We start from the raw sequence: 22,062 nt of genomic DNA on the forward strand, positions 1-22,062 counted from the left end.
TGAGGCCTAACCAGGGCCGAATAGAGAGGAACCAGTACCTCACGCTATTTGGAAGCTCTACTTCTATTAATGCAGCCCGAAATAGCATTTGCCTTTCTTGCAGCCATATCGCACTGTTGGCTCATATTCAGCTTGCGATCTACAACGTATTGCATTCACACAACCAAAGGCCAATGAGGTGACCTACAACTTTTCCACATGAGGCCATTAATCACTGTATCTACTTTTGGTTTCATTGCAGAATTGAGATCAGGGGCTCATCAGATGCACGTTTTATCACAAGCTCACTACTGCCCACTCATGGTTTTTCAAGCGTCCTTTAGATGAAGATGTCTGCCTGCCACGCACCCCCACTCCTTCTCGCCTTTTTTCCATCACAAAATGGACCCCTTTTAATCCGACATTTTGTGAGGGGGGGGAGAACGGAATGTGCCACCATTTCCTGCTTTGTGCAGGAAAAGCGTCGCAATAAAAATGCGCTCTGAATGGGCCACATGGCCTTTGTTTACCTCCTCTTCTCCAGGAAGAAAGAGGAAGTAATGTGAGACAAGAGCAGGGGCAGAGAAGTGACGGTAGGGGACCACGATTTCCCCCTGACTGACGACGCTGCAGAGCTCTACGCAAAGAGCTTTTCCTTTCCTGCTTTTCCCCTACATAACCTCTAGGTGGCATTATGCTAGAGCAGAATAGTGCAAATACACATGTAGAAGCAGCGCTTTCAGAAATAATACCTCATTTTCCCCATTCTAATGAGACCTGGGAAAGTGCTCTGAAAAAACAAAAGCGAAACTAGAGAATTATGATGTATCTAAAGAACCCATAAATAACCATGAGTAAGGGAATCACAAGTGCACAATAACTATCTCATGTAGAAAAGTTCACAGACAACCTGGCTCACTCAGGACAATGAGAAACAGGGGGTGTAGTCAAACATTAGAGAATACATCTTACTACAATCAATCAATCAATCAATCAAGTTTAATACGGCAAACAGCCAGGTAGGTCTGTGCATCTACAAGTTGGTCTTTGCATCTCTCTGCAGCAGATACTTATGAGAAAGCCAGGAAATTGCCTAATTTGAGTTCAATTGCCCTTACTTGATTATAATATTAGTATAATAACATCTGAGCCAAAACGTTGCCCTGGATTCTCCCCTTCTAATAGGAGCACTCTGGCTCATCATTCCTAGGGTGACCATATGAAAAGGAGGACAGGGCTCCTGTATCTTTAAAGTTGCATAGAAAAGGGAATTTCAGCAAGTGTCATTTGAATGCATGCAGCACCTGGTGAAATTTTGTCTTCATCATAACAGTTAAAGTTGCAGGAGTCCTTGTGGCGTTACACCCCACAAGTCAATTCCAAATGTATGTCTGCAGTTTGTAAGTCTGTGGTTTTTAGAATGTTGGCCTGAGTAGGCGGAGTTACAATGTCTTGGGAGGGGGAGGAGTGATATATAAGGGAAGGACGGAGGGGATTGAGATCTTTTCAGGAGAGAACTTTTCGGGGGGACTTGTTAGGTACTCTTAGAGTCTTTAGTGCTCTCTGTGTTCAGGTCTGGGAAATTTGAGAGTCAGTGTAGTGAGTGGTGTCTTTAGGGTGTGGTGTGCACGTAGTGGAAGTATATTAATCAATACTGATAATAAAGAAAGTTCAAGAGTGATTGTGTGAGAAAAAGGAAAGTGCGAATGTGAAGGAGTGACCGGATTGTATGAAAGGTTTCAAAAAGGTTTTTAAATGTTGTTAGTTAAAACAAAGCTTATGAACTTTTAAAAATACATTTTGATTGTTTGTTTTTAAACTACCACAAAAGTCCCACGTGTCTGTTTTGCATTTATCATCTTACGTTTACACATATAACACCCACTCTGACAATCATTCACCTAAACAGATATAACTCACAGCACATTATTATATAAATTAAAATCCATTCCTCCACATAGTTTGGAGGAAAGTGGGTTTTATCCCTTGCCTCAGGCGTATCAAGCGGTGGTGCTTAGCTTGAGCAGGGAGTAGCCTCGGCCGGGTCTGTTGTTCAGAGCCTGTGTCGCCCCATAATAAATGGTGGCAGACGTGAGGTCTGGTGTTCAGAGCCTGTGTCGCCCCATAATAAATGGTGGCAGACGTGAGGTCTGGTGTTCAGAGCCTGCGTCGTGGCAGTCCTGCCCTCTTGACCAGATACAAAAGAGAGGAGGGCACCTGCAGCTTTAACTATTGCAATGAAGAGGGAATTTCACCAGGTGCTGCATGCATACAAATGACACCTGCTGAAAATATCTTTTCTCTATACAACTGTTAAAGATACAGGAGCCCTGTCCTCCTTTTCATATGGTCACCCTAATCATTCCAGCTAGGTAGCCATGCCTTCATCCAACAGACATCTCGTGGCTTCCTCACTGGGCTGTTAGGGGTGTGTGTGTGTCCACTTAGGTATTTGGGGGGGGGTGTTAAATATTATTATTTTTGTACTTCTGTAAATATCAGGATTGCCTCCAGAGCAGGCCATTTACCTTCCTCTTATTTAGGGTGACCATATGGAAAGGAGGACAGGGCTCCTGAATCTTTAACAGTTGTATTGAAAAGGAAATTTCAGCAGGTGTCGTTTGTATATATGGAGAACCTGGTGAAATTCCCTCTTCATCACAACAGTTAAAGCTGCAGGAGCTATACTAGAGTGAACAGATTCAAAAGAGGGCAGGGCTCATGCAGCTTTAACTGCTGTGATGAAGAGGGAATTTCACCAGGTTCTCGATATATACAAATGACACCTGCTGAAATTCCCTTTTCAGTACAACTGTTAAAGATACTGGAGCCCTGTCCTCCTTTTCATATGGTCACCCTAGCTTATTTTTCAGTGGCCCTATTTTGGCTCCATTTCCGTCAACACTCACCACCCAAGTTTGCTATTAGAGAGAGCGATGACATCATTTTTAAAGAATGTCATCAGGACATGCCAAAAAACAAGTCATCATAGAATCATAGAATAGTAGAGTTGGAAGGGGCCTACAAGGCCATCGAGTCCAACCCCCTGTTCAATGCAGGAATCCACCCTAAAGCATCCCTGACAGATGGTTGTCCAGCTGCCTCTTGAAGGCCTCTAGTGTGGGAGAGCCCACAACCTCCCTAGGTAACTGATTCCATTGTCATACTGCTCTAACAGTCAGGAAGTTTTTCCTGATGTCCAGCTGGAATCTGGCTTCCTTTAACTTGAGCCCGTGCACTCCGGGAGGATCGAGAAGAGATCCTGGCCCTCCTCTATGTGACAACCTTTTAAGTATTTGAAGAGTGCTATCATGTCCCCCCTCAATCTTCTCTTCTCCAGGCTAAATGTCCCCCAGGAACACAAGGGGGATCATGTTTGGAGTCTCAATAAGACAAGATTTGGGGTTTTGCAGCATGTGGAAAACTCACTGAGACTTATTCCTTTAGGGACAATTTCTCATTGTCCCTAAAAGGCAGTGATAAATGCCTGGAGGCCGGGCTCTCCTTCCATGGCGAAACACGCTCTTGCCAAGGAATGAGATTCCTCAGCATCTGTTCTTCCTTCTTGCAAATTCACTCGTTCTGTACTGGCTGTTCCAGGCCTGACAAAACCGGAGCAGGAGTTTGAAAAGGCAACAGCGACATACAAACAAATGGAAAGGCTTCCCATCATCATGACAACCGTGTGTGGCACGGTTTCCTTGGAAACGGACCTCTGAGCCTCACAACAGGTCATCGAAGCTGTCAAGATGTGCACGAATATTTTCTCCCGGGGGCTGTGAAAATGCCGCTGCAGCTCGAACCATAACAAAGCTGCTTTATGCCAGGTGTGGTTTTTGGTCCTTGTAGCCCGTGTTGGGAAAGGGGGTCAGTCGCAGAGGAACTGTTTGGCACGCAGGAGGCTCCAGGCTCCATCCCTGACGTCTCCAGGTAGGGCTGCAGAGACTTCTGTCTGAAATCCAGGGTTGCTGCTGCCCATCAGGGAAGCCCCCTGTCAGTGCAGGCTGGTGGCTTCGATTTCGGTGGGTCCGTGAGTCCATTCTGGGTTTCAGTCCAAACCAGCCAGAACTCTCAAGGTGCTATCCAAGATGCTCTGCATAGAATCATAGAACAGCAGAGTTGGAAGGGGCCTACAAGGCCATTGAGTTCAACCCCCTGCTCAGTGCAGGAATCCACCCTAAAGCATCCCTGACAGAGGGTTGTCCAGCTGCCTCTTGAAGGCTTCTAGTGTGGGAGAGCCCACAACCTCCCTAGGTAACTGATTCCATTGTGGTACTACTCTAACAGTCAGGACGTTTTTTCTGATGTCCAGCCAGAATCTGGCTTCCTGTGACTTGAGCCCGTTATTCCATGTCCAGCACTCTGGGAGGATCGAGAAGAGAACCTGGCCCTCCTCTTTGTGACAACCTTTCAAGTATTTGAAGAGTGCTCTCATGTCTCCCCTCCATCTTCTCTTCTCCAGGCTAAACATGCCCAGTTCTTTCAGTCTCTCTTCATAGGGCTTTGTTTCCAGACCCCTGATCATCCGGTTGCCCTCCAGGCATGTTGAACAAGGGATGCTCTATATCTTGGATAGATCCTAGGTGGTTATGACTGAAACCCAGAATGGATTCACAGCCCCACTGAAATCGGAGCCACCAGCCTGCACTGTCCCCACCCCTCTCTTATCTTTCCACCACCATACAAAGATGTTTCAATTCAGGTAGGCCTTTGGCATAGTCTTCTGCTGAAGGGGTTTTTAATCGATTGGATGCTGCCTATTTCTTTTATTATTCCGCTTTAATCAAGTTTTTTTAATGGATCTGTTTTATGTTTTAATTTGGATTTTTTTAAAAAATATTCATTTATTTATTTATTTATTTATTACATTTCTATACCACCCAATAGCCAGAGCTCTCTGGGCAGTTCACAAAAATTAAAAACATTCAAAGTATAAAACAACAGTATAAAACCATAATATAAAATAAATATAAAAGCTCAACCAGATAAAAACTAAAAAAAACTGTCATGCAATATCTTTATTAAGCCAACTCAAAGATCTCAAAAACTGTGCCAACTTTCGAGATCTCCAAATCCCTTCATAGGCAAGAAGAGACCTGGAGATTTCAAAAGCTTGCACATTTATAAATATAACTAGCCTCTCCCAACCTGGTGCCCTCCAGACATCTCAAATGACACCGCCCATCATTCCCAGCAGCACAGCCTCTGAAGATTATGAGAGCTGCAGCCCAACTCATCTGGACAGCTTCAAGTTGGGGAAAGCTGGTGTAGACGAGACTGAGCTAGATGGGCCAATAGAAGCGCTTCTGCTAAGAGGTGAGGATACACTGCAACATTGTGTTGCAGCTCTCCCTAGCAGCTTCATAATTTTGACAAAGCAGGAGTGGTTGCTTTAGTTTAGTTTAACTTTCATTCGGCTTCTTAGTACTTCTTAGTTATGCCTAGAAGAAAATTGGTCTTGATTCAAATCAAATTTAATTCCAATAATTTGTGGAATTATTGCTTCAGGGCCTTGAACCTGTTTGGCGTTCACAGCAGACAATGGTTTGAGCGACGGTCAGGTGGATGTCAGATGGTTAGAGGAAGCGATTGGGTACAGCAGCCTCAACCCAAACCGCTGCCCTCCTGCTGTCTTGGACTGGAACTCCCATCATCCCCTGTCAGAATGGCAAGTGGGAGGGGTTGATGGGAGTTGCAGTGTGAGAAATATTGAGGGCACCAGCTTGGGAGAAGGCAGGGATACAGCCTCCCCTGGCAGGTGAAGTGTAAAATGGTGCCCTCGGCCCAAAAAACTCCTTCTGCTATTATTGTCATCACACGGGGGAAATCGCGATTGCTTACCATCGCTTCTCCGCCTGTGTCTTTGTCCCTTATTACTTCCTCTTTTGAAAGAGGAAGTAAACAACGTGCCTGTGGCCCATTCAGTGGGCTGTTTTGATCGCGCTGCTTCTCCTGCACACAGCAGGAGCTAGCTGCAACTTCCAACTTTAAAAATAAATCGGACTTACTGGGGTGTGGGTTTTTTTGTGGCATGAAGAAGGCCAGAAGGGGCGGGAGGCAGGCGACGTCACGAGAGGAACCCGCGAAAACCCGCGAGTGCCCAGCAATGAGCATGCAATAAAATGCTTGTCTGATGGAGCTCAGTATCTCCTGGCTTGTGCTTTCTTGGGAAAGCGAAGGAAGGCTCCCTCTGTGAACCTCTTACGTGCACGCCTCCTCTTGTTTCTTCAGTCTCCTCCAAACAAGGAACCTTTCTCTACCAGTGGCTCAATAGTAGAGCCCCTGTGCTTTGCAGGCGGAAGGTCCCAGGTTCGAATCCCAGCAGCTCCAGGTGGGGCTGGAAAAACTCCTACCTAAGACCTTGGAGAGCCGCGGCTGCCAGTCAGTGTCAGCAAAATTGGGCTAGCTGGACCCAGGGTCTGATTCGGGATAAGGCAGCGTCCTCTGTTCCTATGCTCACTTCTCTCTTTGGCATCCTTGGACCAGGTGTTGCTGAGAAGCTCCCTGCCTTGCTTTAGAATATGCTGCAGGCAGGGGAGGACAGGGGGTGGGGGTGGGACACATCGCCCCACCCCCACCCCCACCCCCAGGCAGGCGCATATGTTCAAAGTGGAGTCACCAGTTGCTTCTCTTCTGCCGGCTGCACAGCGCTATTGCACGGTAGTGACTGCGTAGCTGCTTGCAGGAGCTTGAAATCGACTGGACGAGGAGGCGGCGGCGGCGGCGGCAGCAGCAACAGCAGCAGTGGGAGACAGAGGAGCTGGCCGGCGGATCTCTAAGGCCCATGCTGCCCCCTCGGTGAACAGGGCTTGGGGCTGTCTGACGGCTCCGTGTTTTCAGCATGCAGTTGGAAGGCGAACAGAAGCTGCGCATGGAGCAAGCGCTGGCGTGGCTGAGGAGGGAACTGGTAAGTCACCCACCTGTCTCCCTGTCGGCAGGTCCTCCCTGGGCAGCCCACAGACGCAGAGGGGGGGGGGGGGTCGCCGTCCTCTTTTTTCCTCCCAGCTTAGCAACACAGCTGTGCCTGCCACAGCTGCATCACAAGAGGCAGGAATCCAGCAGGTGAATCTTTTCAGCAGGTGCCCGAATGGGGAACTCTTCCCTCGCTGAATTTCTGGCAGTCAGGAACTGTTATGCAGATGGGGAGAGGGGTGGGTGGGATTAGCCAGGAAGTGACAAACCTCACACCCAGGCCATTGAGCTGCTAGCCCTTCAAGACTCCCCCAATGCTCTTTTTCTTCCATGCCCCGTTCTCTGCTGCTGCTTACACAGGCATTTCAACCATCATACATGATTTAGGGTGGATTCCTGCATTGAGCAGGGGGTTGGACTCGATGGCCTTGTACGCCCCTTCCAACTCTGCTATTCTATGATTCTATGATTTGTCCCATTCGTATTCCGTTGTTTCTGTGAGATGCTTTAGCACAACGTAAGGACCTCATTGGTAGCTCTGCACAACTGCCCTGTAAAGTAGGCTAACTGGCAGGTGGTGATTTGTCCAAAGCCTTCTTGTGAGCTGAGTGGAGGTCTCCCCAGTCAAAGTCCAGCCATCTTGACTTTACAACATTGATGCTTGTGGAAGATCGTGGGAGGTGATACTGGGGTGTCCCAACCACCATGAGCAAAGATACACCCAGCATCCTAGGGCAGCGGATGAAGGGGTCTGGAAACAAAGCCCTATGAAGAGAGACTGAACGAACTGGGCATGTTTAGCCTGGAGAAGAGAAGATGGAGGGGAGACATGAGAGCACTCTTCAAATACTTGAAAGGTTGTCACACAGAGGAGGGCCAGGATCTCTTCTCGATCCTCCCAGAGTGCAGGGCACGGAATAACGGGCTCAAGTTAAAGGAAGCCAGATTCCAGCTGGACATCAGGAAAAACTTCCTGACTGTTAGAGCAGTACGACAATGGAACCAGTGACCTAGGAAGGTTATGGGCTCTCCCACACTAGAGGCCTTCAAGAGGCAGCTGGACAACCATCTGTCAGGGATGCTGTAGGGTGGATTCCTGCATTGAGCAGGGAGTTGGACTTGATGGCCTTATAAGGCCCCTTCCAACTCTACTATTCTATGATTCTGTGAAGGCAGATTGGCTGATCCTGACATTTAACAGAGTAACAATAGTCTTCACCCACCTGTCTATGGCTACCAGAGATGGTTTTGAACTTCTGCTCAGGTTTCTTCCTTTTCTAAAACATTCAAAAGGTGTGCCGTGTTCTTCATTTCCGCAGCCAACTTTTTCTTTTATTTTCCTGAAAACCCCAGCCCTGAGCTGCCAAATCCAGTCCACCTGGGGTCCCCAACTGGCCCTCCGGGGTGCCCCATAAGTAGGGTGACCCTATGGAAAGGAGGGCCAGTTTCCTGTACCTTTAACAGTTGTATAGAAAAGGGAATTTCAGAAGGTGTCCTTTGTATGCGTTCAGCCCCTGGTGGAAGTCCCTATTCTTCACAACAGTTAAAGCTGCCGTCCTTTCCATATGGTCACCTTAGTCATGGCCAAACGCTCTTTATCTGCTCACACTGCAAGGAAAGGGCTAAGGAACCCTTTGCCTTTGTTAGCTAGCTATTCAGGGAGGAATTTTCCACCACCGGAAGAGAGACATTCCATTCTGAAGGTTCAGTGCCGGCTCCAGGTTTTGGAGGGGCCCTGGGCAAGTCACCCTCCATGGGGCCCGCACTCAGTGAGTTCACCTCCTCATCGCCACTGTACCCAGCTGCCCTGTCTTGCTTCTCATCCTCTTTCTCAGCATTGCTCCCACTTGCTTGCAGAGACCCAGAGAGCAAGGAGGCCGTGGCATCTGCTCCTCCTCCTTCACACCATCATAGTCATCTGGCCCAGAGTCAGAGGCAGGTGAACAGCAGGTTGCAAGGATTTTTCTCCCTCTCTCAAAATACTAGAACCCAGTGGGGTCATAGAATCATAGAATAGCAGAGTTGGAAGGGACCTACAAGACCATCGGGTCCAACCCCCTGCTCAGTGCAGGAATCCACCTTAAAGCATCCCTGACAGATGGTTGTCCAGCTGCCTCTTGAAGGCCTCTAGTGTGGGAGAGCCCACGACCTCCCTATGTCACTGGTTCCATTGCCATACTGCTCTAACAGTCAGGAAGTTTTTCCTGATGTCCACCTGGAATCTGGCTTCAGGAAAAACTTCCTGACTGTTAGGGCAGTACTTCATCACCCCATGAAGCTGATTGGTGAGAGATCCAGGACAAATAAAAGGAAGTTCTTCTTCACACGACGCAGAGTTAAATTATGGAACTCACTGCCACAAGATGTAGTGACGGCTATCAATCTGGATGGCTTCAAAAGGGGGTTGGATAAATTCCTGGAGGCGAAGGCTATCCATGGCTGCTAGTCCTGATGGTTGTGTGCTACCTCCGGTATTCGAGGCAGTAAGCCTGTGTGCAGCAGTTGCTGGGGAACATGGGTGGGAGGGTGATGTTGCACCATGTCCTGCTTGTTCATCCCTGGCCGATGGCTGGTTGGCCCCTGTGTGAACAGAGTGCTGGACTAGATGGACCCTTGGACTGATCCAGCATCAGGGCTCTTCTGATGTTCTTATGAAGAGGAGAGGGAAACCCAGGGAGGTCATGTCACCGGGCCCCTTCTGGGGCGTGAGGCACTTGGCACTGTGAAGGATCCATGTAACCCTCCCTTACCTAGGTAATACTATGCCAGGCCTGTTCAGATGGCACACTAAGCCATGGCTAGGCCACTAATCCTTTTGCAGAAAATGCTTAGTGAATGAGTTTACGCTATACTAGAGTGACCAGATTTAAAATAGGGCAGGGCACCTGCAGCTTTAACTGGTGTGATGAAGAGGAAATTTCACCAGGTTCTCTATATATACAAATGACACCTGCTGAAATTCCCTTTTCTATGCAATTGTTAAAGATACAGGAGCCCTGTCCTCCTTTCCATAGGGTCGCCCTAGGTATAGTGGAGTTTACACAGGGGGAGGCCCCTCCATGGACCTGGTTTGCCAGGCTGCAGACAGACCAAATGGCTCTTCCGTGCCCCGCTGCGACGAGGGAGGTAAAGTTTCACTCTTTCCTCCTTAGTATTCATAGCTTCGCACAACCAACTGAACACAAGGAGAGAAACGCTGCGCAAGGTGACTCAAAGGTTGAGTTTGGTTGACGAGATGTACAGGCGGGCAGCTGGCAGAGCAGGTGGGGGGGTGCATGATCTGAGTGTTTCTACAGCCAGCTGTGAGTTCGCTGGCTTAAGGCTGCCTTGTTTCTGAAATGGGAGGTGTCACGCGTGATCAGGCTCCACACCGCTGAGCATTCAGTCAATGCTGATCCCTCAGTGGGGAGGGAAAGTCACTCTGTGCATGGTCAATAATCCTCCAGTTTATAGTTACTTCACATATTTCAGGCCATTACAAATATGTCATGGATCTTCGTAACTGCCTCTCACGCTGGCATCTTGAGAGCGTCGCAGGAGGCTGCATCAGCTGGTGTTTTCAAAACTCACTTTGAAAGAGAGAGAGCTTCAAGTTCGTTCTCTCTCTCTCTCTCCCTCCCTCCCTCCCTCCCTCTCTCTTTTTCTGGGGCTGGTCATATATGACAGGTTATCATAGGTTAATCAGCCCATTTTGAATATGCAGCCTCCAGGATTGCAGCGTGGTGTGCTAATCCAATCATCATGGGTTAATCGAGGGTTGAACAACCCATACTTAACCCCCAGTTAGTAGTTGCATGGCTGGCTGGGGCATTCTGAGAGTTATTGGCCACAGCTAGACCTAAGGTTTATCCTGGGATCATCCAGGGTTCACCCCTGCCTGAGCACTGGATCCCCTGTGTGTCACCTAGATGAACAGGTTTGACCCCTTAACGATCCAGGGATAAACCTTAGGTCTAGCTATGGCCTATAATTCTCAGAATGCCCCAGCCAGTCATGCAACTACTAACTAAATAATTTCCCCCACTCCCCCCACCCCAGGCCCGATGGGCACAGAGCCCCTGAGGATCTATGATTCTATGATCTCTGTGGCCCATGCCCAGCTCCTGGCTCCTCGCAGTTACTCGCAAGGAGCTGGGACGAACCGCGATGCCCGGCCACACATTCATAGAATCATAGAATCATAGAATAGCAGAGTTGGAAGGGGCCTACAAGGCCATTGAGTCCAATACCCTGCTCAATGCAGGAACCCACCCTAAAGCATCCCTGACAGATGGTTGTCCAGCTGCCTCTTGAAGGCCTCTAGTGTGGGAGAGCCCACAACCTACCAAGGTAACTGATTCCATTGTCGTACTGCTCTAACGGTCAGGAAGTTTTTCCTGATGTCCAGCTGGAATCTGGCTTCCTTTAACTTGAGCCCGTTATTCCATGTCCTGCACTCTGGGAGGATCGAGAAGAGATCCTGGCCCTCCTCTGTGTGACAACCTTTCAAGTATTTGAAGAGTGCTCTCATGTCTCCCCTCAATCTTCTCTTCTCCAGGCTAAACAGGCCCAGTTCTTTCAGTATGTCTTCATAAGGCTTTCTTTCCAGACCCCTGACCATCCTGGTTGCCCTCCTCTGAACACATTCTGCGTTCACATGGGATATCGCTCCAGGATATCGCCCCGGGATATCGCCCTGTCTAGCTATGGCCTCTCTCTCTGAGCTTTTGCATTGATGGCCCGAGTATGGGGTAGCCAGTGGCTACTCTCACAATGCAACTAAGCAAGCCTGCGAAATATTCATCAAACACACACACAGATCCCAGGTGACAGATACACAAACCCTGCTTGCTTTCTCGTTTGCTTCCCTCTCCAGATGGAAATGCAACTCCAGGACCAGCAGCTACTGGAGAAGCTGCTGCAACTGCACACCACCTTACGGGAGCTGAAAGTGGAGTGCGCGGACTGGGAAAGCACCGATCCGAGCAGGGACGGGTTTGGATGCAGAGGCCGCTCCAGTTCCGAAGACATGGGTGCCCCGGTTGCACCAAGAAGATCCCTCAAACTAGGGACGAGCAGGAGAAATTCCCTACCGTGAGAGATTCTGGGAGTCGGTGCGTTTAAACAGCTTGCCTCTTTCTTCAAGGAAACACAACAGGACTGTGTGTATTTTGTGTCAACTCCCCCGGCCCCGCCCCCACAAAAAAGAGTCAAACTCTGCGATCAGGAAGCACAATGCATTATGCAGAGCAAGTGATTACGTTATTAAAGTATTACACATGCATAGCTTACTCTGCGGCCGTGATTCAATCTTTCAAATATTTTGGACTTGGGTTTTTGGACGAAGGGAAGAAGCTGGGGTCAGTTGTCAGTACCAACGGGGGAAGGATAAAGTCCCAAGGTGTCACCACCAAACACCCCAAATCACTAGGCCCTGTACAATATTTTATTATGAAAAGACACAATTCCCAGCTTGCGGGCTTAAAAATCTAAAATCGGTTGATGTAATACAAAAGGTTGTGGAATGAGCTCCCCAGAGAGGTCCGCCTGGCGCCTACACTGTACTCCTTTCGTCACCAGCTGAAGACCTTTTTATTCTCTCAGTATTTTAACACTTAATTTTAACTTAAATTTAAATTTTACTATTCTAACTCTGTATTTTAATCTTATATCAATTTTGTTGTGTGGTTTTATCCTGGTTGTGCTTTTTAGACTGTATTTTGTATTTGTGTTTTTAACCTGTTGGTTGTTTTATTATGGTTTTAATTTTTGTGAACCGCCCAGAGAGCTTCGGCTATTGGGCAGTATAAAAATGTAATAAAATTAATTAATTAATTAATTAATTAATTAATACCTTGTTGTCACTCCTAAAAAGGCAAATAGAGGAAGTTAGTGGGGTTTCATGGGGAGAGGACTTCCAGAGCTGATAGGTCGTGCTTTTCAGTTGTGCTGATAGGTTGTGTTTTGTCCTGATAGGTTGTGCTTTTTATACTGTATTTTGTATTTGTGCTTTTAATCTGTTGGTTGTTTTATTATGGTTTTAATTTTTGTGAACCGCCCAGAGAGCTTCGGCTATTGGGTGGTATAAAAATGTAATAAATAAATAAATAATAAAAAAATAAAAGGTAAGGGAATAGGCTAGAGCAGGAAAGAAACAAAAGATGAGACAATGGGTGCTAAACTGAAAACGATCACAGCATAAAAGTTTATAGAAGAAAAGACTGGGCAAAATATGTAGGGTTGTTGTTTTGAAAAGAAATAAGCACGAATCTTTATCTCCTTCTTCTCATCTAGTTTGGGCCAAAGGGAGATCTCAGAATGGGGAGACGGTGGAGTCTCATCCCACTTGCAGCTGTTCTGTTCTTGCAGTTATTAAAGTTCTCCTTTTTATTCCGCCCTGGCCCCAGGCATCCAGGGGTACTTTAATTGTATAGATGGGGCCATGTCCATTAAAAGCCTCACAACCAAAATGGACTGGTCAATGTGTGGAGGTTACGGGGGAGACTGAGGGCATGATCCTGCTCAATGCAGCTAAATGCTGAGTGACGAATGCCTGAAAAGAGCAATCATGTCTTTTATCATAGAATCATAGAATAGTAGAGTTGGAAGGGGCCTACAAGGCCATCCAGTCCAACCTCTTGCTCAATGCAAGAATCCGCCTTAAAGCATCCCTGACAGATGGTTGTCCAGCTGCCTCTTGAAGGCCTCTAGTGTGGGAGAGCCCACAACCTCCCTAGGTAACTGGTTCTATTGTCGTGCCGCTCTAACAGTCAGGAAGTTTTTCCTGAGGTCCAGCCAGAATCTGGCTTCCTGTCACTTGAGCCCCTTATTCCATATCCTGCACTCTGGGAGGATTGAGAAGAGATCCTGGCCCTCCTCTGTGTGACAACCTTTCAAGTATTTGAAGAGTGTTATCATGTCTCCCCTTGATGTAAGAAACAGGATGCAGAAACATCCAGACACACACACACCCCTCTAGGACACCCCCACCAGGAGCCCACCCAGGCCAACCAAGCATCATAAGAACATCAGAAGAGTCCTGAGGGTCCATCTAGTCCAGCACTCTGTTCACACAGTGGCCAACCAGCTGTCGACCAGGGACCAACAAAGCAGGACACAGGTGCAACAGCACCCCACTACCCCTGTTCCCCAGCTTTTGAGATCTCCAGATCTCTTTCTTCATCAGGCAAGATTGTACATAATGCAGACGGGGACAGGAAAATGACTTGATGGCAAAGGCACGGTTCAGAGCCAACAAGCTGATTGCTTCCCTTGACCAGGGGCTGTGCCGCTAGCAACAGGCTTCCTTGCAGAGAGAGAGAGAGAGAGAGCTTTGCCAGCCAAAGAAAGGATCCTCTTGGCGACACAATCCGGAGTCTCGGTACCTTCCAGGAAAACGGCATCTGGGCTTCGTGCATCTAACTGCCAAGTGGAAATGCTGGAGCTGAAGCACCAGCTGCCAGAGGAGGAGGAGGAGGAGGAGGAGGAGGAGGAGGAAGGAGGGGACCGTAGACACCTGCCAGGACTAAGTGGGCTCTGCCCCAGGGGAAATTAGGACTGTTCCACCTGCCTGCACTTCATCTCCCCTTTCATCGCTCCTTCAAAGCTCTTTCTGCTCCACTCCACTGGGCCCCTCTGACCCCCATCGTGTGTCAGCAAGGGTAATCCATCCCCCAAATCTGATTCCCAGCAGGGAACTCTCCATTAGTCGATATTAACGTAGCCGCAGAAACTCTGGCTGCTGCACACACACACAAGAACACAGCCTTTGACTCCAGATGAAGAGCCAACCCCAGGCACTGCGACTCTTCGGAGTGAATTAATGGCTCGGCTCCACGTCATTGGGCCCTGAAACCGCATTAGGCAGGTGAGGAGGTTAAAAAGCACTGCAAAACCTATTTGACCGAAAACCACAATAAGGACGTAAGAAGAGCCCTGCTGGATTAATCGCCAAATCGAGCATCCGGTTCCCAATAGTGGCCAACCAGATGCCCTTGGGAAACCACAAGCAAGGCCCAGAGGCAGCAGTCCCCACCCACCCACCGCACTGTTTGCCACAGCAGAGATGAAATTGTTACGGTGTTATGGGAAAATAACTGATTTCCCACTACTCCCTTCGCCCATCTCTTCTCTCCCATTCCTTCTTCCAAGATCCCTCATTTCTCTTTCCCAAAATGCCACCCTTGGGTGATTTCTAAGTGATTTAGATGAGTAGAATAGAATCATAGAATAGCAGAGTTGGAAGGGGCCTACAAGGCCATCGAGTCCAACCCCCTGCGCAATGCAGGAATCCACTCTAAAGCATCCCTGACAGATGGTTGTCCAGCTGCCTCTTGAAGGCCTCTAGTGTGGGAGAGCCCACAGCCTCCCTAGGTAACCCCCTACTCCCAGGTAGGAGAGAAAAGTCCCATTTACCTATTTGGGGAAGGTCGCTTACTCAGGGGTAAGGACAAGCCCTAGCCGCTGGTTAAATTACCAGGCGCTTGACCCACACACACCCCTCTTATTTCCTTTCCCCACAGCTCAGTGGGAAACCAGGGAGAGAAATAAGAGGTGGGCAGCTCGCCCATCAAAAGGAATGTCAGGCGCCCAGGGAGGGTGAAGCAGGAATGTTTCTGCCACCTAGGCAAGGTGGGACAGGAATGTCCCAGGGGACATTGCGAGGGGGGGAACCAGGGAGGGAGTGGTGGACAGGGATTAGTTAAAGACAATGGAATATGTGACAGGAAGGTCCCAGGATTCATTACTCCTTAAGGGAATCATGTGATAATGGAGTTTGCAAAGTCAATAGGGTCTCTCACCCATCTGGGTATGTTAGGGTGACCATATTTGGGAAACCAAAAAAGAGGACACCTAGTGTGTGTGTGGGGAAGCAGCTTTCTGAGTCCTGCAGAAAGTACGTTATTCCCCCGCCACCTTAAAGAACCCGATTGGAGTGGAGGAGGGGAAAGGATTTCATTCTGCACCACCACCATCCACTCCAATTGGGGCCTTTTCTATAATGTCCATAAATGACCCACTTTCCCCTTTAAGACCTCAATTGGAGCTCGGGGTGGGGAAATGATGTGCCTCAAGAAAGCATGTCATTCCCTCCTGCCATGCTAATGGCAGCTTTAAAGGGGAAGGTGTGTCATTCCAGGACATTATTGAAAATTATAGAAAATCCCCCCTGACACCATGGAAAGAACAAAAACCAGGACAAATCCGGGGAAATCCTGACAGTTGGTCACCCTAGGGTATGTCAAGAAAACAGGGAGGAGGATTAGCTGTGACGATCTGAGCAAGCAACCAATTATTTGCATACAATGTTTCCCCTCCTGTATAAAATGAAACGTAAACTTCTGTTCCAGGCCTTTTCCCTTACATTGACAAGGGAGAGGGACCTTTGTACAAAGAGATTTTTGGTACCTGAGGTGGAAATAAACTTTCCTTTTGAAACTGCATCCGGATGCCTTTTTTATTTGATTTAGTTGGGTTGTAATCCACAATTTTTCTAACAACGGGATGGGAGTTGGGTCATGATGTCCCCTTGGGATTCCTTCCAACTCTTTGCTTCTTGACTCTAAGGTTTCTCTGAGTAGACCTATCAGCCTGGGTTGCTCTAAACCCTCTTAAGATCTGAAAACATGTTTTAGATAGATATTCAGGCAGTGTGTCTAAATGAGAGCTAAGGATGCTTAGCTTGGGACGGGCAACGTGCAGGCAACATGTACCGACCCCACTTGAATTTTTTTTAGCAGGCGCCGACCTCTTCTCTCACTGCCAAAAGCATGGCAACTTTGTAGTGAAAGCCCCCCTTTCTGGGTAGCAGGAAAGTATCTTCCTTGGTACCTGGTAGTGGTGCCTTCCAGCTGCTCTGAGAATAGAAATAATCAAGAATGTGAGGCACCAATGCAGCCCCTGGGTACTGGAAGTCATTTCATCTTCACGACAGACTGGGCTTTGGAGAGCAGGGAAGGCCTTCTCTGCTGTGGCACCCCGGCTGTGGAACGAGCTCCCCAGAGAGGTTCGCTTGGCACCTACATAGAATCATAGAATAGCAGAGTTGGAAGGGGCCTACAAGGCCATCGAGTCCAACCCCCTGCTCAATGCAGGAATCCACCCTAAAGCATCCCTGACAGAGGGTTGTCCAGCTGCCTCTTGCCATTAGCCAACATGCTAGATAGGAGGCAAACCAGTTATAGACAGAGCCACAAAATCCAAGGTCATGAAGGGAATCTAAAAGAAGATCATGATCAACCGTGTCAAAGGCTGCAGTTAGATCAAGGAGAATAAGAACGGAATAATGGCCTTTAACAGCTGCATAGAACAGGGGATTTCAGCAGGTGTCATTTGTATATATGGGGAACCTGGTGAAATTTCCTCTTCATCACCACAGTTAAAGCTGCAGGTGCTCTGCCCTCTTTTAAATCTGGCCACTCTAGTATAGCTCCTGCAGATTGAATACAACTGTTAAAGATACAGGAGCCCGGTCCTCCTTTCCATATGGTCACCCTAGTTAAGGTTGTATTGGCAGATTCATATACCTATTCTCTGTGTGGGGGAGATGTAAACTATGTTGTCAGCGGAAACTGAAAGTACAGACAGTGGTAATTGCCTTCCTTGTTTTTTCTTCATTCTGGCTCTCCTCCGTTTTCCCCTAATCTTTCTTTCTACAATAGCACAAGAACTCCTGGTGAGATAGTGCTTTTCAAAAATGTGTGTTGTGTTTTTATTTTCCTCTTTTGTTTCTATGAACGTTTGCAGACCGAGCCTAACCACGTTTACTTTCAAGTAGGTCTCGGTTGATCTTAATGACGCTTTCTTTCAAGTATATATTCTTAGAATTACAATCTTGAAAGTATACAGTGTATTGATTTACAGTTTACAGGCTACTTAATGCTGTTGCTTGTGCAAGTAAAATATAGTAAACAGTTAAGTGTTTCAGAACATTCATTCAATTAATTATATATTGATTGCTGCCCTGCGCCCGGCGCCCCTCTTAACGGCACTCTAAGCGGCCGCCTTAGTGGCCTTTATGGTAGTACCAGCCCTGGGTGACATTTGTATATATGGGGAACCTGGTGAAATTCCCTCTTCATCACAACAGTTAAAGTGCAGGAGCTACACTAGCGTGACCAGATTTAAAAGAGGGCAGGGCTCCTGCAGCTTTAACTGTGGTGATGAAGAGGGAATTTCACCAGGTTCTCCATATATACAAATGACACCTGCTGAAATTCCCTTTACTATGCAACTGTTAAAGATACAGAAGCCCTGTCCTCCTTTTCATAGGGTCACCCTAGTTTGTGCATTGAGTGCTTTGGGCTCACAGGAAGTTCAAGATCGAGGGCCTTCGCTGTGGTGGCCCCCCAACTGTGGAATAATCTCCCTGACGACGTCCGCCTGGTGCCGACATTGTCATCATTTTGGCGCCAGGTCAAGACTTTTCTCTTTTCCCAGGCTTTTAGCAATATCTAATGAGCCCGGGTCTGTTTTTTGGCTCATCATTTGTAAAGTTGCTTATAGTGGTTTTAAAGGTATGTGCATTTTGCATGTTTTTGTGGTCTTTAATTTTTGTATATTGTTTTTAAATATTTTTATCTTATGTGAACTGCCCAGAGGGCTTCAGCTATGGGGCAGTATACAAATGCAATAAAATAAATAAATATTTTTTTAAAAAAATTAAAAATATATTCCCCGTGGCACACTAGCAGTCTTCCCACAGCATTCTCCTGCACCCTGACACACAGTTTGGGAATTAGTGGGATGACACGCATCCTTCAGAGAAAACCGAGACCACTGGCATAGCTCTCCAGCGGTTAAAGGCTATTATTGTGCTTTCCCTTCAAGGACAGCACCACCTTGTGTCCAGATGTGAGCAGATGTTTTTTGTAACAATTTCCAGAGGAGGAGGAGGAGCAACAGCAGCCCCATAATATTACTCCGGTGTAGCAAAAGAAGGCACCATAAGGACTAGCAGCTTTATGATGGCATAAGCTTTTGTCCGCTTTTTCAGATGCATGAAATATTACCCTAAATTGGGAGGTTGGAGTGGGGCAGCAGGGTAGGTGGCTGGGTGGATCCATCCTATATCTCTCTCTCTTCCCCACTCCCGCACCCTCAATCCCAAATTAGTCATACTTTGAGTAGACCCATTGAAATGAATGGGACTTCAGTTTTAGATTTAGATTTAGAGAGTGGTCTCTCTAAATCGGGATCCAACCCATAACGTATTAATTAATAGTAATTAAGAGTAAACCTTCTCCGTGAGCCCCTGCCAAAGGAAGTGAGGCAGGTGGCTACTAGGAGCAGGGCCTTCTCCGCTGTGGCACCCCGGCTGTAGAATGAGCTCCCCAGAGAGGTCCGCCTGGCGCTTACACTGTACTCCTTTCGTCGCCAGCTGAAGACCTTTTTATTCTCTCAGTATTTTAACACTTCATAGAATCATAGAATCATAGAATAGCAGAGTTGGAAGGGGCCTACAAGGCCATCGAGTCCAACCCCCTGCTCAATGCAGGAATCCACCCTAAAGCATCCGTGACAGAGGGTTGTCCAGCTGCCTCTTGAAGGCCTCTAGTGTGGGAGAGCCCACCACCTCCCTAGGTAACTGATTCCATTGTCGTACTGCTCTAACAGTGAGGAAGTTTTTCCTGATGTCCAGCTGGAATCTGGCTTCCTTTAACTTGAGCCCGTTATTCCTTGTCCTGCACTCTGGGAGGATCGAGAAGAGATCCTGGCCCTCCTCTGTGTGACAACCTTTTAAGTATTTGAAGAGTGCTCTCATGTCTCCCCTCAATCTTCTCTTCTCCAGGCTAAACATGCCCAGTTCTTTCAGTCTCTCTTCATAGGGCTTTGTTTCCAGACCCCTGATTTTAACTTAAATTTAACTTAAGTTAACTTAAATTTAACTGGTTTTAACTTAATTTTAATTTAAATTTAAATTTTACTGTTCTAACTCTGTATTTTAATCTTATATAAATTTTGCTGCGTGGTTTTATCCTGGTTGTGCTTTTTATACTGCATTTTGTATTTGTGTTTTTAACCTGTTGGTAGTTTTATTATGGTTTTAATTTTTGTGAACCGCCCAGAGAGCTTTGGCTATTGGGCGGTATAAAAATGTAATAAATAAATAAATTATTAGTAGTAATTATCCATTAATAGTAATTCACTTTAATTAAAATCACTTTATTAAATCCTTCCCCAGTTTCAAGGTTAAGCTCAAGGGCGCCCCCTAGACGTATTTGCAACTTTCTCTATCGCTCCGCCCCTTGCCCGCTAGCTCCGCCCCCTCAGGGCTCGCGGCGGCGCTTTGCCCTGGAAGGAAGCGGGTTCCGGAGTTGCGCATGCGCAGTTGCCGTGCCTCTCGCGCCCGCTTATCGGCCGCGGCTTCCTCCCTGACAAAAGATGGAGGGAGTTTCGGGATGCGCAGGCGCGTTGCTGCCTCCTTCGATCCTTCTGCACCGTGGCACGCATGCGCAGCCTTCTAAGCGCTCGTCCTCGCGAGCGGGAAAGAGTTTTTGAGGTGAGGCGGCGCCGACGCGCCTGGAACGGGAGAGGAAGAGCGCATGCGCGCATGCCTGAGCTCGCCTCTGGTCTTCTGTCCCTCAGAGAAAGTCGACATAAAAGCATTCTCGTCAACGTTTTTCTCTGAGACATTTTTTAGCCTTCCTTTTCCACACACAAACGTGACTCATAGTGCTGGATCTCCCTCTTCAGAAAATCCCGCAGAAAGTCTTTCCCCCTTGACATTCAAATCACCTCAGTTCGCCTGTGAGCGCCTCACCTCATAATCTATTTCCCACCCCATCAACCCCCTGTTAAAAGCAAACACAAACATGAATTTTAAAAAGTATTTTTACCTCATAACTGCCTCCTCTATTAAATTAAACGTAAAGTGCATGATTAATTTTTTACTCTACTGCCTCCAACCCCCCTCATAAAATACCTGGAAGGAGGAAAAGGTTTTTGTGGCATTCATGTGTGGCCCATTTTAGGCCAGATTGCAACCCAATCTTTCAACGTTAACACGTTATTATAATATCTCCTCAGAGTAACCCCCTCATCGACTCAAAACTTTCCCCCTCATCTCTCTTCTTCAAAAGCATCTAATAGCAATAAACCAACCAACATACATAGCAGCTCTTCTGCCTCTGTAACTGGTTGCTTATTAAGAGTTTTGTCTTGTTTTGTTTTTTCACAACAGTGTTTTGACCTAGGTCTGCTTTTTATTATTATTATTATTATTATTATTATTACATTTTTATACCGCCCAATAGCCGAAGCTCTCTGGGAGGTTCACAAAAATGCTTGCAGATTAGTGCTGCAGTCCTAAACCCTTGAAAAGAAGTTTAAATCACATTGAACATAGCAGGACTTACTCCCAAATAAACACAACAAAGAGTCTTTAAAGACTAACCATTTTATTCTGGAAATTGTTACCAGCGGACATGTATTGAATCGTGATGTAATCTAAACACTTCCTAGACTAGAGAGTAAATCCCCTTGAATCCAATGAGTAAACGTACATTGGATGCTGTTATATGGCTAATAGTAGATACTAGATCTTTCCTCAGAGCTGAAGTCAATTTGAAAAGGGGATTTTGTGTACCACATTTACAGTTTCTCTTGTGGTAAAATGGCTTTGGAGACTTTATACATTTGGAATTGTTTCTGCAGTGCCTGTTTGGCCAGGAAGTGATCCCTTTCTGAAATCCTTAAAATGGTCTGTTCCTAGCCTAAGGCAGCAAACCCTATGACAAACTGGCACCCTCCAGATGTGTTGCACTACAACTCCCATCACTCCCAGCCAACATGGCCCATTATTTGCATCTTTTTAATGTGATTTTAGATTGCAAGCCTCTAGGCAGGGCATCGCTATTTTATTTGTATATTTTTTGTACAGCACCAAGTACATTGTTGGTGCTAAATAAATAAATAAATAAATAATACATTCAACGGGACCATTTGTTCAAAATCATGTGACATTTTTAAGGCTACTCTCACATTTTTTAATTGATTGCATTTGCTGTCCCTAACTCTGGAGAGCTCCTGGCAGTCATCATAGATAAAACTGAACTAGATGGCTTAAGGGTCTGAGGCCGTTGCTAGACGAGGACTTAGCCCGGTGTGAGGCCCGGTCTCCCTGCTGTGCATCCAGATGACGCACAGGGGATCCCGGGGTCAGGCCGGGCTAAGTCCTCCCTTGACCCGGGA

At 47.1% G+C, this 22,062-nt stretch overlaps 1 protein-coding gene across 1 annotated transcript; it reads left to right on the forward strand.

The window, feature by feature from the left end:
* The first annotated feature begins 6,739 nt into the window (after window positions 1-6,739).
* On the forward strand, window positions 6,740-12,042 carry C1H20orf202 (chromosome 1 C20orf202 homolog). Its single transcript, XM_063147443.1, has 2 exons — window positions 6,740-6,886; window positions 11,747-12,042. Exons 1-2 carry the CDS (start codon window positions 6,821-6,823, stop codon window positions 11,966-11,968), a joined length of 288 nt encoding a protein of 95 aa, XP_063003513.1. The 5' UTR covers window positions 6,740-6,820; the 3' UTR covers window positions 11,969-12,042.
* Window positions 12,043-22,062: the final 10,020 nt, after the last annotated feature.

This window comes from Elgaria multicarinata, chromosome 1 (assembly GCF_023053635.1).
Source record: "Elgaria multicarinata webbii isolate HBS135686 ecotype San Diego chromosome 1, rElgMul1.1.pri, whole genome shotgun sequence".
Taxonomy (NCBI): domain Eukaryota; kingdom Metazoa; phylum Chordata; class Lepidosauria; order Squamata; family Anguidae; genus Elgaria; species Elgaria multicarinata.